The sequence below is a fragment of the Mauremys reevesii genome, linkage group 11 (assembly GCF_016161935.1).
Source record: "Mauremys reevesii isolate NIE-2019 linkage group 11, ASM1616193v1, whole genome shotgun sequence".
Lineage (NCBI taxonomy): Eukaryota > Metazoa > Chordata > Testudines > Geoemydidae > Mauremys > Mauremys reevesii.
Window position 1 is genome coordinate 27,263,187 of NC_052633.1, and position 17,622 is coordinate 27,280,808.

Sequence of the window (17,622 nt, forward strand, 5' to 3'; positions counted from 1 at the left end):
TCCTGTTGGTGTCCCAGGGCACAGATCTTGCAGTTTAAAGGGCTAAGGTGGCTTGAAGGGACCTCTGTGCCCTTCTGGTCCTGGGCTGCTCTGGGGCTGCAGGGTCCTCTCAGCTAATTTAGACAGACCTGGGAGCCTCTCTAAGTTATGGCAGCCCAGAATCTCTGCAGTGATGCCTGCAGCCCGGTCCCCGATAGGATCCTCCCATTCCTGCTCCTGGTATGCCTCCTACATTGGGGCTTGCAAAGGGGTCCTCAGAAAGCAACCGGATGGCTGTCCCCACAGTGCCTGCTTTGGTGGGAATCATCCCCTGGCTGGGTATGGAGCTGTTAGGATCCTTCTACACTGCTTCCTAGTCTTGTATATGGTGTAAAGGGGGAGGGTAGGAGTGAGGATCTCACCCCAAATGCTGGCAGGATCTGGCCCTATAATCATAAGTTTCTGCATTACCAAACATAAACCCATTGGAGTGACAGCCAATGCATCTTTTTCCATAGGCTGAGCACTGGTCTGCATGACACAGGTCAACATAAGGCAGCTTATGTCAACCTAACTATGTCAGTGTACACACTATGTAGAATCATAGAATATCAGGAGGTCATCTAGTCCAACCCCCTGCTCAAAGCAGGACCTAATCCCCAACTAAATCATCCCAGCCAGGGCTTTGTCAAGCCTGAACTTAAAAACCTCTAAGGAAGGAGATTCCACCAGCTCCCTAGGTAACCCATTCCAGTGCTTCACCACCCTCCTAGTGAAAAAGTTTTTCCTAATATCCAACCTAAACCTCCCCCACTGCAACTTGAGACCATTACTCCTTGTTCCGTCATCAAGTACCACTGAGAACAGTCTAGATCCATCCGCTTTGGGACCCCCTTTAAGGTAGCTGAAAGCAGCTATCAAATCCCCCCTCATTCTTCTCTTCTGCAGAATAAATAATCCCAGTTCCCTCAGCCTCTCCTCATAAATCATGTGCTGCAGCCCCCTAATCGTTTTTGTTGTCCTCTGCTGGACTCTTTCCAATTTTTCCACATCCTTCTTGTAGTGTGGGGCCCAAAACTGGACACAGTACTCCAGATGAGGCCTCACCAATGCCAAATAGAGGGGAATGATCATATCCCTTGATCTGCTGGCAGTGCCCCTACTTATACAGCCCAAAATGCCATTAGCCTTCTTGGCAACAAGGGCACACTGTCAGCTCATATCCAGCTTCTCTTCCATTGTAACCCCTAGGTCCTTTTCTGCAGAACTGCTGTCTAGCCACTCAGTCCCTAGTTTGTAGCAGTGCACGGGATTCTTCCATCCGAAGTGCAGGACTCTGCACTTGTCCTTGTTGAACCTCATCAGATTTCTTTTGGCCCAATCCTCTGATTTGTCTAGGTCCCTCTGTATCCTATCCCTATCCTCCAGCGTATCTACCACTCCTCCCAGTTTAGTGTCATCTGCAAACTTGCTGAGGGTGCAGTCCACGCCATCCTCCAGATCATTAATGAAGATATTGAACAAAACCAGCCCCAGGACCAACCATTGGGGCACTCCGCTTGATACCAGCTGCCAACTAGACATGGAGCCATTGATCACTACCCGTTGAGCCTGACGATCTAGCCAGCTTTCTATCCACCTTATAGCCTTGCGCCCGCCGATGTAAGTGCCCTACTACACCAACATAACACCTCCACCTTCATGAGAGGAATAGGAGGGCTTATGTCAGTGTAGTTAGGGCGACGCAGTGTCCATGTAGGCACTGTGTTACTTGCATTGGCTGTTGGCTGTCATTCTCCAGGCTCCCTGTTCAGAGCTGAGCTGCCCTTGGGCTCCTGGCTGGGAGCCTGGCTGCTCTGAGGCTCCCAGCTCCGTGCTGGGAGCCCATGAGGCTGCCAGCATGGAGGGGGGGGGGGGGGAGCAGGGACCAGAGAGTGGGGAGGGGAGGAGGGAGCTGGCAGGGAGCCAGGAGTCTGTGGGGCAGCTGGGCTCCTGGAGGGGAGAACCAATGGGTACTGAGAGACCAGGCTCTGAGCTCCCCACACTGCCCCTCTTCGGTCAGTAGAAGCACTCCACGAACTGAAGAACGGTTGTGTGGACATGAACCACCACAGTAATTACTGCAGTGGCTATAAAGGGGGCAGAGTGGGAGTGAGGATCTAATATAGCATTTATTGTAGACATGCCCTGAAATAGGACTAAGAGTGCTGTGGAAATAGCATGCTCTGCCCCTGGGAATCTGAGTGGATGGAGAGACTGTCTGGAACAGTTCAACAGAGACACTGCTAGCAAATTAGAAGAATGATGGTGGGCTATAAAGGAGAGGCCATATAAAATGGGGGCTGGCAGCCAGAGGAGTTAGGGACATAAGATTCATCAGAATTCCAACATGCTTATCCAAAAACCAAAATTAGAACCGTAAAATATTAGCAGCAGGGCTCTAGGTATTATGCAGCCATAGAACTCACCCTCACCCCTGAATTGTGCTTCAGAAATTAAAGCGCCATCAGCTTGGAATTTAATCTGTTATCAAAACTGAGTTCAAAGGAGTTTCGGGAATGGGAACTGCACCTGCACTTGGCTTCCCATGACACTTTCTATAGTCAAGTTTTTGTAGTTTTCAAAAATGTCTGTCTCGCTTATTACCATGGAAAAATTCATACCAAGCAGAGGGAAAACTAACTGGTTATGTGCAACATGCTGCCAAATGCACAAAGTAAACAAAGTGAGAAGAGATATTTTTTCACCAATCACTTTTAGTTATTCTCAGGAATTATTTGGAACAATAGTATGTAAAAAAGAGTCTGGCAGAAGTCTGATTCTTAAGTTGACCGTGTCTCTAAACTTTTATTAAAGAATAATTATATTTCTTCCCCTTATGGTAACAAAGAAAACCTACCAAATGATACCAAAGCAATGATGTCTGCCCAAGTCTGAATTACATTTGTAAGAAAAATGAACAGCCCACTTCAACTCAGTGAAGTTTTAGCTCAGAAATATTATGACAATGATATGAATATTAACATTAACTATTTAACTGGTGATCACTGTAACAGAGCTCTTTTTGCTAATGTGCTTTTCTTACAACCCCTCACCAAAAGTTCAGGCATCAAAATTCCCCCACTTTCCAAAAAACTCCAGCATCCGCTCTGACTTCTGCAGTGCAGCTGTCCTTTATCAAAGTAAGATTGGCAGCATTTCAAAATGCATGGGCCAGTGTCAAATAAACGGAATATAAGCTTTCAAATAGTACACAGAATGTTACTGTACTATTTGTTTCCATGTTTTATTCAATGAATCCTCCATTTTGGAGTTTACCTGGAGCTGCTGCAGAAATTCCAGCCTGTCACACCAGAGCGCCATAGAGAGCAGGGATCCTGCTGCAGAGTCTAGGCCCAGTTGCTGCAGAGTCTACAGGACTGGCTGTATGCGATGCTGTAGTGCAGGAACTCATGGGTGTTGAGCTCTTGCACTGGTTTCTGTCAGGAATAGAGTATCAGCACTTCTTGAATTCAAATAAAGGACTATGTAAGTTACAGGGGTTCTCTCTCAAGTTCTCCGCAGACATTAATGAATCCTCATAACATTCTTGGGAAAAAGTATTAGCAGCCCCACTTTGCTAATTGAGAAACTGAAACTGAGAGAAGGCAAGTGACCTACATAGGTCTACACCGCGAGCAGTAAGAGCTGGAAAAACAGGTCAGATGTGCCTGGCTCGGTCACTATGTCCTGCTCGGTCTCTGAGGAACCAAAGTTACTTAATTAAAGCATGAAGCAAAGACTGAAAATATTTGAAAGGATGACGACGAAGGAAAACAGCTAACTGAGGTGACAAAGTTCAGTCCTGAATGCTGCCCTTTACGATTTACCCTCTTGTGTGTGTGAATTCTTAGCTCAGGCTTAAACTCCAGCATGCCATGGGGGCATGATTCCTGTTTTGAATGCTGTCTAGACACATACCCAAAACATGCAGGTCTCTGCTCCAAGTCAGCTTTAATTGGCAGCATTCTGTGTATTTGGTTTTCTTCCTGTCTGATCCTTTCCCCTTTTTAAATCTGGCAGATTTGCAAACTTTATTTTGGGATCTCCCCACGTGTCACCTGCAGAAGTGAACGCATATGATGAGCTATATGGCATTGGAGGCTCCTTCTTGGAACAGCAGCTCTTTAGCATAGAGCCAGAGCTGAACCGACTAGCTAATTCCATTCAGGAGGATGATTATGAAGATGATGATGAAATGCAGGAACAAAACGAAAGTGAAAATGTTTCACACTCCAACAGTATTGGATTATTCTGAACCATTGGAAAATCCCCTGTAAGGGAAGAAAATGAAATCAAGTTGGAAAGGAAGGCTACCTAGGCTAAATGCGTGCTGTCTCGGAGAGCCCTACTTCTGACTTGGCTGTAGAGGGCAACCAAGATTCTTTGAAGGATTTATTCCCGCTTCACTGTTCAAAACAGTAGTAAGTTGCTTGGTTTCTTAAGTGAATGTTACCTCCCCTATTTATTTGCAGGGCAGGTACGAGGCAGCTGCAGTGCAAACTTGCCCCACCACTGTGCCTCAACTCCCTTGAAGAGACTGTTCTCTCTCCATGCCCTCAGTGCTGGGAGTGCCAGATGAAGAAGTCATTTATGATGCACTTTTACTAAGTGCTCTATCTGCTAATAAATTCTTTGAACTCCTTTCCTAAGGTATCTTGCTTACCGCTCTGATCTCTCCACTGAGTTCATCTCACCTTCCACGAGTTTTAAGTTCCTCACCCCTCTCCTTGAGAGCCCTGCACAACTGTGCTCCTCTGCTTTCATTGCTCTTCCCTTAGCCTTTCTACTCTAGCCAAGCCACACACCTAGTTCCCACCATCTTTGTTTCCTCTCTCACCCATCTCTGCCCTCTTCATTGTGGCCTCCTGTGCCAAGGGCCCTCCACTTGATCCAGTTCTCCATCTCCTCCTGTGGGAAATGTGTTTTCCCCAGTGTATTCTTATTCTTCCTTTCAGCCTCAATCTTCCTCCACAACTAACAAAACCCCAAACCAAAACAAAAAAAACAAAACCCCACCATTCCAGCCCCACAAGTGTGCTCAGTAAAGGCCACGTAGCCTGGGACTCTATTAGCTGCTCCAAGGAGTCTCCATCAGTGTGGGTACCTGGGGTAAGGATGGCCAGGGAGAAGCTGAACCACCCATAAGTGGCCCTGGTGTCCTGGGAATCCACCAGCTTTGGCAGTGGATCCTGCTGCTCATTTCATGATTGGGAAGAAACCTTGCCCCCAGTACCACAAGCAGGGAGGAAGTGCTGGATGGATCCTCCTGGAGATCTCCTGACCGTGTGACCTTCTCCAGGGTTTACCTCAGGAGGTGAGGATCTTACCCTGGCAAGAAAATAATTACAGTCAACTGCCAACATCCATACGAGAATAGGAGATTCCTTCTGTGGGTATCTATCCTCCCCTTACCCCTGTACAAATGGAATCTCCCTCTCTGTTGTCCTTCAGACTGTGTACCTTACCCCTCACTTTTCATACACACTCTGTGTCCCATTAACTCCACTAAGTATCTCTTTGTAGGCGAGCGGGGGCCATCATTTCTCCCCCCAGCTGCCACTCCAAACCCTCCAGGAACTGTCCGATTCCAACATTCACCTCTTTCTAAAAGGTGTCGCTCTGCAGAACAGGCTGCGCTGTGTTTGAAGCCAGGCTGGCTCAGTGGGCACACTCAAAAGGATAGTTCCCCTTTGCTGGTGAACATGCTTGGAGAGGTCTCAGTTGCTGGTCTTCGGTGGGGGAGGGGGTGGACCCAAATACCATAAAACAGTGCTAAAAAGAAACAGCTTACCATATACATGGGTGTCTCCTTACACTGAGAAGTCATCAGAGCTTACCTTTATATTAGCACTTCCCAGAATTATAGGGAGACGTCAGGAGGCTCTAGAGTTTAAATTAAAAATTTAAAATGAGAATTTTTCTGTTTTTCAGTAAAGAGAAGCCTAACACTTAAACACCATTAGACCATCTTGCTCATTCAGACAAGCTCATTCTATAGCCATACAGAGGTGTGAGAGAAGATGAGCCCTACTTATTAAACTTATAAACCAAACTGGGACCATGCTTATGTTAGCAGCAAGAGGGCTCTACTGAACAAGTCTCTAATTGTCACCAATAAAATACAGGGGGAGGGCTGCTAGATTCTCGGCCACATCTCTCCATCCCAGTCCTGGCATCATATTGGGCTTGCTTTGGTGCTTTCTACTACTAGCAAGATAAACGCAACACGTTAGTAGATACATTCACCAAACAGTGGTCAGAACCACAGGAGAGGTGGATAAAGTCCAAGATCTTTGGCTGCCTTGCAGAGGGGTGGATCTCTCCTCTAGCACAATGGCCTTACATGGCTGGAGGAGGTTTATGTTACACCTGCATAGTTGAAGCTAAGTACTTGAAATGTATTGTTATAAATATCTGGCCCATCAAGGAAAGGCAATGTAGTATGACACATTTCAGGCTCTCTGCACCATATTGAAGTAAAGGATTTTCAGCCACAGTGCTCAGGGAGCTGAAGGTTCACAATCATGATTTTTTTTGTTTTTAAAGGGACATATCTTGTCCCAATTTAAACCCAGGCAACCCCCTTGAGCTTTATGAAACAAAGCAGCTAATAGATTGGTGATGATGCCCCTCCACGCGTATATTCTCTTTGCTATGTACTACCCCTTTAAGGGACAGGCTGGAACCTACAGCTAGGATAGCCTGAGGTGTAATCAAGGAGACCCTGCTCCACCCTAGGGCTGGGCTATATAAACAGAAAAGAAACTGAGCAAGAGAGAGGGAAGTAGAAACTGTGCAGGTGATAGCAGGTGTTTGTTGTTTTCTCTCAGGCTGGTCAGTGTCCTGGAGCCTAACTAGAGGCTTTGTTTATGGATTTAAATTTGGGAGTTGAAACAGGTTCTGAGGTGAGGCCCTTATGGGTGGGTTTTAATTGAATTACTCCTGTCCTGAAGCCTTGATAAAAGAGAACTTTTCTTTGTTAGTGTGTGTAAGCTCCCCTCCAGGTGTTAAAGCAAACCTATTGCCCCCCCAGTCAGGGGAAATTAAGGGGGGGCACTGCTGCAGTACCACACTGAGCCACAAGATGATGTACAGGGACTGCCTGCACCTCCACAATGATATAGTCACATAGCTCGCTATTAACATTAATATGTTCACTGAGGGGAAAAAACATATAATTCAATACAGTTGAATTTTTCCTGCACTTTATCTGTTTTCTGGATATTTTTAGTAGATGATCAAGTAGGGTGGCTGCTTCAAACACCCTTGCCCCACACCCCCAGGAGATACACATGAATGTTTTAATGACTAGCTCAAAAAGAACATTAAAACAAACCCTTAAAGCCTCCAAATATCGCTAAGATCATGAACTCTGAGGATTTATGAATGTTTATCTATGTACTTATACATACATGTACTTATACTCTCCCCCCCCCTCCATCCGTTTCTGAGCACTTTACAAAACATTGACATTTATCCTCATGGCACTCCTGTGAGATAGGTCGGTACTATCCCCATTTTAGAGGAGCACTGCGACACAGAGTTGAAAGTGACATCCCAAGATCACATACTAAGTCTTTGTGAGAGCAGAACCCAGATCTCCTAAGTCCCAGGCCTGTGCCTTTACCACTAGAGCATCCTTCCTCCCTTAACAAAGGCTTGTATACTATTTTATCCTCTGCTTCATTTATTTTTTTCAACAATTTCAGGTTTTGGAAATATATGAATTTCATGTACAGTGCACTCGACATACTACACCTCTACCCTGATATAACACAAATTCAGATATAACGCGGTAAAGCAATGCTCCAGGGGGACGGGGCTGTGTACTCCAGCGGATCAAAGCAAGTACGATATAAAGCGGTTTCACCTATCATGCGGTAAGATTTTTTGGCTCCCGAGGACAGCGTTAGATCAGGGTAGAGGTGTATGCTGAGTCAAGCTTTTAAATAAAAATATTTTTCAGCTAGCAACGTTTGCTTGGTTCATTTTAACCACTTTATGAAAACAGTACAAAGAGCAGTCAGACAGGTGGGTGCACCTGTCCTTCGGGGGGAGGTTGAGGTCCTTTGGTCTTGTACCTCACACACACAGCTAAAGGGTGCAGTTCTCCTGCACTCCCCTGCTGCTTCAAAGAGGTGTTTCTCTATTTCCCCCCAACCCCCAGAGAAGTGTTTGCATAGAGTGAAATCTTCCCAGCCCTCTCCATGCCCACAGAAGAGCCAAACCTCAGCAGAACCACAGTGTGGTGATAGTAAGATATGTACGGTTGAAGAGGAGGAACGTAAGAATGGCCTTACTGGGTCAGACCAATGGTCCATCTAGACTAGTACTGACTTCTGACAGCAGCCAATGCCAGGTGCTTCAGAGGGAATGAACAGAACAGGCAATCATCAAGTGATCCGTCCCCCATCGCCCGTTCCCAGCTTCTGGTTGGGGTTTGTAGGAGGTTTCCCCTTAATGAGTATGGAAAAATCTAGATTCCCAAGGTCTCCCCCTTCTGCTGCTCCCACGTGCCCCACAAATTAAGCAGTCAAAAGAAAAAAGCAAATTAAATTTGTTCTGTCAAGATAAACTTCACTGTGCCAACAAACATTGCTACTGGATACACTGGTGCAAATATATTCATTTAGTTAGGAATTCGCAGTTAAGTGGTCTAGAACCAGACTTTGAAGATAGCCCCAATAAACCCATTTAAGCAGCCAAGATACAAATATTCAGAAAGTTATGAAAATGTGGTTACAAGTGGCAGCTGAGACTACTTTCTACTTTATCTTTTGGCCTGCAATAAGAAGAACTTGCATAACTCAAACCCCACTCATCCGTCTATGCCGGGCTGTTTGGGATGCACTGACCCCTTACAGATCATCCCACTACTAGCTTTCCATTACCATGAGCCTTGGGTGATTTGCTCCTACATTCTGCTCCCCCTCACAAACAGATTTTGATTTGAGATACTGATTTGCCTTTCACCTCATATACATTAAGGCAACGCAAAATCTTTCATTGGAGAACCTTGCCAAAGCTGTTTAGGATTGATTTTTTATCTCAGATTATCATCAGGTATGTGGCCAATATGTGATTATACAAAATGGGAAATTTAATAAAAATATTCAGACAGATTCTTTTAAACACATTATAGATATTTTATATTTTTCTTACTGCACTTTTACAATTTTCACAAATATCAAAATCCATGTGTACATGTTCATTTTGCAACAGGGAATGAATATACAGTTCCAAAAGAGCAGGCATTTCAAAAAACAAATTGGAAGTGTAAACACAATATGTAAGATCTCCACCTCAATGTAGGTGCTATTCAGTAGAAGTTGAGGTAATACCATATTGCATTAACTCTGTGTAAATGTTTTCGCTTAGCTGAGAAGATTTAACACCTTTAGCCTGTCACCCATTCAATTCTCCATTCCCAAAATGTTATACAAACATACAATAAATACATTTCTGATTTTAAAGGACACTTCAATGAGTCATGAGAATTTACAGTACAGTACATTTAAGTTCAAGTGCAAAACATAACTAGTGGCTAGTTATTAACATTTATTTGTACTCTCTTTGTGGTGCTGGTCCCAGGCACCAATGTGTGCGCTCTACCTCAGCCCCATAGACCTTGCTAAGGCATGTGCGAGGATGGCAGGGGAGGCCTTAGTTCATTCAACTGGGGATCAAAGGGTCTGGAATTTCCACCCACTGCTTCATTCTAAACCACCATCCTTCTCTTCCTCCCTCACACTCAGCTGTATCATGCCACAGGCTGTGCACTGAAGTCAAGTGAGACAGCAAGGAAGCCTGTTGAGCATGTGTCTGATTCCTAGACAGGCTGAGCACCTGCAGTTCTTAGTCACTTCAATGGAAGCTACATGGGCTCAGCCCCTCTCAGGATCAATTCACGGACGTGAGACACTGGGCCAAACACTGTCCTGACTTACACCCCATGCCAGCCCATTGATTTCAACCTTGAACCCAAGTTTTTCTCTCAGCAACAATCTGTGTTATGAACCAGCCAGTGGGCTGGCTACAGTTAACATCGAAAAGCATGACTAGACATAACTCACAATCTCACAGTGTCTGACACTGTCTGTGTAAAACAAGTCTCTAAACATACGGTCATTTAATCATGTTTCTTTATTTCGGAGGGTTTTGCTCATTGAAACTCCTGTTAACAGTATCTTCCCCTCCCTACCCCCAATCATTATGAGTTATAGGCAATTCCCTCCCCAGGCACTTGAAGCTCTTATCTTCTATACATAACCACAGTAGGAACGCTTAGTTCAACAATATTTAATATGATGAAATTAAAAATAAAAATAAAAAGAGGTTTCCAGTGGACACTCTCAATCTCAAACTGCCCAATCTTGAACGAGGTCTGTGGTCTTTAGGGTGACCAGATGAGAGGGAGAAAATATCAGGACACATATTGGTGGGAGCGGGGGGTGTCCGCTGGTGGAGAGAAAAAAAAGCTGAGTGCTGCCAGCGGAACGAAATATCTAGGACAAACACCTAAATATCGGGACGTCTGGTCACCCTAGTAGTCTTGGGCATATCATCAAACCTAAAATTATACACACATGCATTTAGCAAACACCCTGTTTAGTGAAGGGCTGTAAGCTTACTAACTTGATTTAACCTCACCTCCATTTGGTTCTTTCTAAAATGCCCTTTTCAAAAGTTTATGCCTTGCCAAACTAAACCTACCTCTCAGAAGAGCGTTAATGGCAGCTTTACTATTCAAAGATTCCACTCGGTGTCACTTAATCCATCACCACATTATAAAAACATTCTTGCTGAAGCTATTCAAGGTTTTTGAGAAGTCATTGCAAAAGACTAGGCTGTGCCTTTATTTATGTATTTACTTTGTCCAGTGTCTCTTAGTTGTTTGTTTAACTTTTTCAGGGAAATGCAATTTTTCTCCTAAAAAGAAAGACCATAGTGTTTTCTTTTCCAGTTTAGTTTCTCTGTGGGAAAAAATTAAATTTAAACTAACTGATCAAATAGGGGAAATTATATCAAGTGACTTAGTGTTTTTTCTTCACATTACACAGTATAAGCTCCCCTTTCTCTACAGATTGAAAAGAATTTCATAACATTTGACCAAACTTTAGCAAAGCAACTGAGAATTTCTAAAGCAGTGACATTCAGTCCCATTTCCTCTGCCAAGCCTTCCAGACCTTTAGCTTCCCCATGCAATGTTGCTACTGTATATTGTCATATGAATGGTCTTAAATATTTAAAAGCTTGTGCTGCATCATGTGATGGGTCTGATTTCAAGATGTGCTGAGCACCTGTAGTTCCTAGTCACATAAGGTGAAGGGCTCTTTTGAGCTCTTGTTCCACCATTTCCCAGCAGAGCAGCACGATTTCATGCAGTGGGTTTGATGAGACGAACTCATCTTAGTGCTCTGCAGCAGCAGATGGAGCATTACTGACAAAGGGAAGCTGATCCAACACTAGGGGGCTCTGGGTCAGTTTGGGAGTTGAGTGTCGCTGCAGGTATTGAATAATCTCTGGATTCATCAGTTTCTCTCAGATTTGGGGGCTGTTCTGTTGGACTGGCTGCTGGAGCACTCTGATTCTCACTGGCTTTCTAAAGAGAGAGAAAACACATGCAAATATAAGTGCATACTCTCATTACACTACCCTATGGAAAAAGGCATTCAGAGACATGGGAAAAGTGTTCTTGCACTGCATGCATGCAACACAGCAAGTGAACATAAAGCAGGAAAGCAGTAACATAGTAATGTGATCTACATATGACTGTAACAACAAGCAGAAAACTTACCTTCCATTTTTTTTCCTAACTGCACTTCCACAAGAAGCATGCAAAAAACAAACTCGCTATGTTTTAAGACAAAAACTATGAATAGTCTTCTACTGTATACAGACAATAATCATTATGACTGTATTGTTTGCTAAAACATACTTCATGCTCCCTTCTGCAAATCCACCTATATTTCCTTAACATTTTTTTTCTAAGTAAGATATTTCTCAGAGCCACTGAGTGACACCACTTTTGCAGTAAAAGCACATAAATTTCATCCAATTTACTTAGCAATAGGCCTTTTCTTAGTAATAATGGTTAGGTCAGTGATTCAAGCAGGCAATTCTCTGGTTCAGTCAAGAAGAAAATAGTTGAGAACAATTTTCTGAAAGGCTCAGTGCACATTTTTAAAAGCTTTCCCAGATTATGTGATCTTATTTTAAAGACAAATGCTAGCTGCATTCCCTGAGGGCCAAAGACAAAAAAAGTCTTGTACAATATTAGTACTACCACATCTTCTAACCTCAGGATTTATCTTGGAAGATTTGTTTTGTATCAAGTAATTAGAGTGGTGAGCATGCACCTTTCCTTGAAGGATTACTATAAGCAAGCAGTAATGTGAAATGAGGAACCAAAGTTTTTCTGTCATTAATCCCCTTTTCTATGCCCAAGTTTCTCCTCCAAATGACCAACTGTCAAATTAATTCTTTAGGAATGGCATTTAAAATGTTTAACAAGATAGCTAGGCAGCCTTTTCTGGGTTTAGTATTTTGTTAAATTCAGGCTACAAGAATAAGGTGAAATAAAGCAACAGCAATGCATAGGGAGGTTTTTTTTTTTTAATTTTTAGAATTAAAATGTGGGTGTGTTCCGTAAAAGTAGGCAATTTCTCCAAGGAGCTGAAATGATTAAATATATCTCTAGCTTCATGGAGCTGGGATGCATCATGCGTGCATCTTCAAATGGAGGGTGTGGAATATTGCTTCATTCTGGGTCTACACTAGTTTTTAAATACCAAAATTTTACATACACTACAGTGGGAAAAGAAGCTATGCTTTGCAGGCGCTTAAGTGTCTTCTTGTCGTGGTAGGGCTGAATGCTCTTTAGCCATCTTTTATTCACAATCTGGAAGACAGAGATCATTGAAACTGGCCAGTTGCAGAACAGCAGACTGCCCTGACACAAGTGCAACGAGCCAGGGGAGGGAAGAAACATTAAGGGTCATATTTAGCCTAACTTTAAAATCTGGATTTGGTTGAGCAAGAAATAGGGTTTTTGATGTTTGACCCTACAAACACAGGCCTTAATGAGAGACAGTGGGGAACTGCATGGGTGCAAAGATATACCAGTGCAGATCCAACTGCAGGATTGGGGCCTTAATAAAACTATCCCATGGAAACAATTTTCTCCCAACAAAGATTCGTTGTTCCCATAAATACTAACAATCCTATCTAAGGAATGGTCCTCAATTCTGTCAGTCACATGTGGAGTAGATAATGCGACGCCCAAAATGTAATAGTATTAATAAAAAGGCTCCATGAATAGCTGCATGAAGTTATGAGAAGGGGAAAAGAGGTTATTAAGAGAACATGTTCCTGAAGATGGCAGGGAGTTATAGGAGGCAATTCCTAATTGCTCAAGTCATTTACTGAGGGTATCTCCAATACTATGAACATTTGTTGATTCTCTCTCCTAGAGAGTTTACCACAAACAACAGACCAGTTTTCTTGCCCTGGGAGGTATGGCAGATTCTGTGTGACTGCCATTCTCCAATTTGCAATTGATGCGACCGACAGGGCCAGGCTTATATTAATAACTGCTTAAGAGAAGACTGATGGAAAACTGCTTGGGCGAGTGGCATGCGTAGAGAGTGTAACACGACAGCATTGTGTCAAGGAGGATTTCATTGTAATTCAAAAGGAGACATTTGATTTTTCCAAGATGTGTGTGTCTGAAATTCTTCTTGAACAGTATAAACAGACATTCTAGAGTCATTTCAATATGGATGCTCACTCTCCCTGAGGCATGCAAGTTAGTCTCATTAAAGCTAATGGAAGCTCAGCGTGCATATTGAGAAGGGAATATATGCATAGGGCTGTTTACAAGAATATAGGCCAATGGGGGAGGAGTGAGACAGGTGGTGAAGTTGGGATTTCTTCAAATGTTGCTTTGGCACATCTGCAAAGTCATGTCCAAAATCATCACCTTCCAGAGGTAGGACAGGTGGAAATGACATTTGGGTGCATATGAGATGGCAAATATGTATGGGGGAAGCTGCACCACTCCTCCCCCAGGCAGACAGGAGAAACAGGAAGTTTATTACCCACACTGTTTTTAAAACGAGCATTGACAGCAGCAGCACAAGTTTCCCTACATTGCCTCACCAACAACCACTGTGCTCCAACTCCGTTCTGGAGGGAGCACCCCAAAAGATCGGATGATAGTCCAGTCTCTGAGTCCGTCCAGTCCTTGGCCCTTCTGCCAAGATTCCTAATAAGGGTGCTGGGGGATTCTGTAATGTGAACACTGGAAAACAACAACTCATTTCACACAGGCCACAGAACACTCAAGCTGTAGTCACTTTCAGTCACCACAAGCCCAGGCCAAGCTAAAGTGGGTGAAGGGCTTCATATTCCATTATTAATTCGCTGGGGTGCCCATTTCCACCATATTTTGGATGTTTGTCAAGTCTCACTCCCCCCATGCCTCCAGGCTAATCTCAAAAAGGAAACTCCCCCCCCCCCCATTTTAATTAAAAGACAGACAGGCATAGTACACCTTAATAATTATGCAACTTTGTTAATGCTCACCCTGAAGCCACAAAAGTTCTGCAAGTGCACAAACGTGTTCAAACTAATATGAAAACACTGTAATTTAGAGGCAATTCCAGTATATCCCACTTGTCATGACAAAGGAAAGAGGAGAAAGTGGAAATTAGACTATAATTAGCAGAAAGATCTGCTCAAATGCATTACTGAACACTCCCCCCGTATCATACACATGCAGCAACTGTGTTTGTTACTATCATTCAACTATTGCTTTACACAACTCCAAGTTTCTGATATACTGATGAAGAATGTTTGCCAGGTATTAATGATGTTATGGTGCTGTAGATTACATTTGGTCTTAAAACCTTCAGCAGGATATTTTTAGGTTAACATTAATGGTGATACGAACATCATGTATTAAGAGCGGGTTACCTGCAAAGGCTGGTTTTCAGGCATCAGATTGCTTTTAGACAGCTGTACCATCTCCTTTATTTGATAGACAGCATAAGCCAGAGTAACCCAAGGAGAAGAACTGATCCCCCACGCAGGCTTGTTCACATCTTCCTGTTCTTCTTGGTGCTTCGTTTTCTTGGGAGGAAGTCTGGGCTCAGTTCGAGGCATGATATCTTCTGACTGTTGATGTATGAGGTCAATGGTTGCTATGGGAACAGGGCTGGAAGGCACTGGAATCCTTTCTGCCAGCATTGTCTTCTCTGAAGTATAGGGCAACATAATCATCAATGAAGTCAGTGATCATTACAAGGAAATTGAGAATCAAAGCACTGAACATGAACATACACAAACATGCTTTGCAACACACTAAGAATTACTCTGTTCCCTAACTGTGATTCAAGGACCTCTTGATACCAACTGGCAGTGGGTACAGGGATTCCTCTGGGCTCACCAAAAGAATGTCATGTAAGGTCTCTAATGAAAGCCCGTGTCACACTGGTCATCAAATAATCATTGTGAGATGTATGTATGGAAAATATGCGGAGTTATGCATCTACACTAAAATTGTTCTTTTAGGTCTGCAAGTTAAGACAGGCCACCAAAAGATAATCCACAAGTCCAGGGAGTGTTCAGTGGAACAGAGGTTGCACATTCCAGAGGGAGGATTCATGGGTTAGTGGGCGTTTATCTCTAACACGTACAGAGACAGCGAGGCCTGCAGAGCCTGGAAGCCAGTGCTTGCATTGCCAGAGGCTGGTGGCTTCAGGGAGCTGAGCCCCAGGCAGCACAGGCAAAGCTTCCTCATCCTAAGGGAAGGTGGTGGTGAAGTGTCTCATAACCCTGGCAGTAAGAATTTCGCTGTTCCCTCCCTAACATACACTTCTATTGTACGTACACAGTTAAGAATGTGGCTCTATCACAGTTTTACTTTTTATTTGAAAAGGACTGTTTGCAATCTAGGTGTCATACATACAGAAGAGCTGCACCTGTAACCTCAGTGACAAGTATCAGACCCATAACAGCAGAGAGGCCACCAAGCACATCGATCACCCATGAGCTGCCCAGGAAAGCTACCCAGCCTTGACCTGGATTCATGTCTCTCTGCAGCACCGCTGCGCCAAGACATGCAGGTTTCCAGGCATCTATTTTTGTTTCAGTATATGTTTGTAGTTCTATGTTAAGTACAATTTAATAAGGCTTTTGAACAAAATAGTAAACTTCACTCTTTACACCCAACTCTCTCCTTGTGACTGACCATTCAGTTATAACCACCAGGCACCATGTGATGAGATTCTGTGGCCTGTGTTATACAGGATATCAGACTAGATGATCATGATAAAGTGTCTTCTGACTTTAAATGAAAAACCCTTCCCCAGGAAGTTACAGAGAAATTAGGGAGTTGGTGACAACAAAGGAAACCCAAGCCTCTGTTGTGGTGCTTTTGGCTACAAGCAGCCAGTTCTAACACAGGGTAGAAATGATCCACTTTTACTTCAGTTCTTATAGGTGATATGATGCTGTTTCAGACCAAGATAGTTTTAACAATTGCCTGGAAATATCTGATCAATGCAATGATTTATTGCCTAACGAACTGTGCCCTATAGATTCTGGATCGTTGCAGGACGGACAGACGCACGCACGCGCACGCACAGGGGCGGCAGCTTATATGGGCTCAAGGTGCTCAAGCACCAGGAATATTCAAGGCTGGGGGCTGTGCTCCACCAATAGTTGGAGCTGGGTTTCTCCCTTGCCCCCGCCTCGGAGCTTCCCTGCCTGAAAGAAAACAGCCAGTGACTCTCTCTCGTTTGTGCTGCTTCTGCCTAAGGCTATAGAGATCAGCGGCAGGCAGCCTCTTGGAGCACCGGGGGAGGGGGAAGGAAGCACACAGGTGCTTGGGAGCTCTCTCCCACGCCCCCCCCACGCCTGGCACCCAGGGGTAGTAGCAGGGGTGGGGAGGCCACACATGATGGCAACCCCCCGCCCCAGTACCCACCATAGGGGAGGTGAGTGGGCTTTCTGGACCTGAGAGAGTCCCTAGGAGCATGTGCAGTGACTGTGGTGCAGAGTGAGTGTGCTGCTGGGGGTGAGGGGGGCGGGGGAAGAGAGGAGGGGTCCCTCCCCTGGAGCTTGCTGCTGCCAGTAAGGGGGGGGCAAGAGTCCTCTCTGGCCCTAGCCCTGGGGCAGCCTGACTGCATCCCAAGTTCCTTATCCCCAGCCCTGTCCCACCCCAGAGCCTGCGCCCCCCAGCACCCGAAGCCTGAGCACCCTGCTGCACTGTGAACCCATCATCCCCAGCCCCATCCCAGAGCCCTCACTTGAGGGGAAAAACGTGCAACTTAAATTTGGTAGTCAGTTTGGAGTATCATTGTGTTTATCACAATACTTGATTATTTTACACCCTTTAAAGTATACAGGTGTTACAAAGTGGTAATGTTCTTAATGTTTTCTCTGAATACTGTGTGGGTGCCTTAGTTTCCCCTATGCATTTCTCAAGGATCTAGGTGGTGGGATAAGGGTGTGAGAGTGCCAGTGTGATGCCGTCTGCACAGAGAATGGCCGAAACCCTGTCTCCAGGCAACTGATGGCCTGGGTCGCTCTCCTGCA

The 17,622-nt window shown here is 44.4% G+C and overlaps 2 protein-coding genes across 20 annotated transcripts in view; one reads left to right on the top strand and one right to left on the bottom strand.

Annotated features, from left to right (window-relative positions):
- Window positions 1-17,622, top strand: part of NEMP2 (nuclear envelope integral membrane protein 2) — a 71,230-nt gene that overhangs the window by 21,618 nt on the left and 31,990 nt on the right. For 2 of the 8 annotated variants that reach the window (XM_039494256.1, XM_039494258.1), the window contains exon 9: window positions 4,042-4,665. The exons of 2 other annotated variants lie outside the window; for them this stretch is intronic. In XM_039494256.1, the coding sequence (XP_039350190.1) occupies window positions 4,042-4,276 (235 nt within the window). In that variant the 3' untranslated portion in view covers window positions 4,277-4,665. Of the gene's footprint in view, window positions 1-4,041; window positions 4,666-7,730; window positions 7,936-15,961; window positions 16,236-17,622 lie in introns of those variants that run through there. 4 more of the 8 variants (XR_005586124.1, XM_039494263.1, XM_039494257.1 and 1 more) reach the window with 4 other exon arrangements.
- MFSD6 (major facilitator superfamily domain containing 6) overlaps window positions 10,306-17,622 on the bottom strand; it is a 49,716-nt gene continuing 42,399 nt past the window's right edge. For all 12 annotated transcript variants that reach the window (XM_039494254.1, XM_039494246.1, XM_039494248.1 and 9 more), the window contains 2 exons: window positions 14,998-15,278; window positions 10,306-11,623 (listed from right to left, as the gene is read on the bottom strand). In XM_039494254.1, coding sequence (XP_039350188.1) covers window positions 11,459-11,623; window positions 14,998-15,278 — 446 coding nt within the window. In that variant the 3' untranslated portion in view covers window positions 10,306-11,458. The remainder of the gene's footprint in view (window positions 11,624-14,997; window positions 15,279-17,622) is intronic.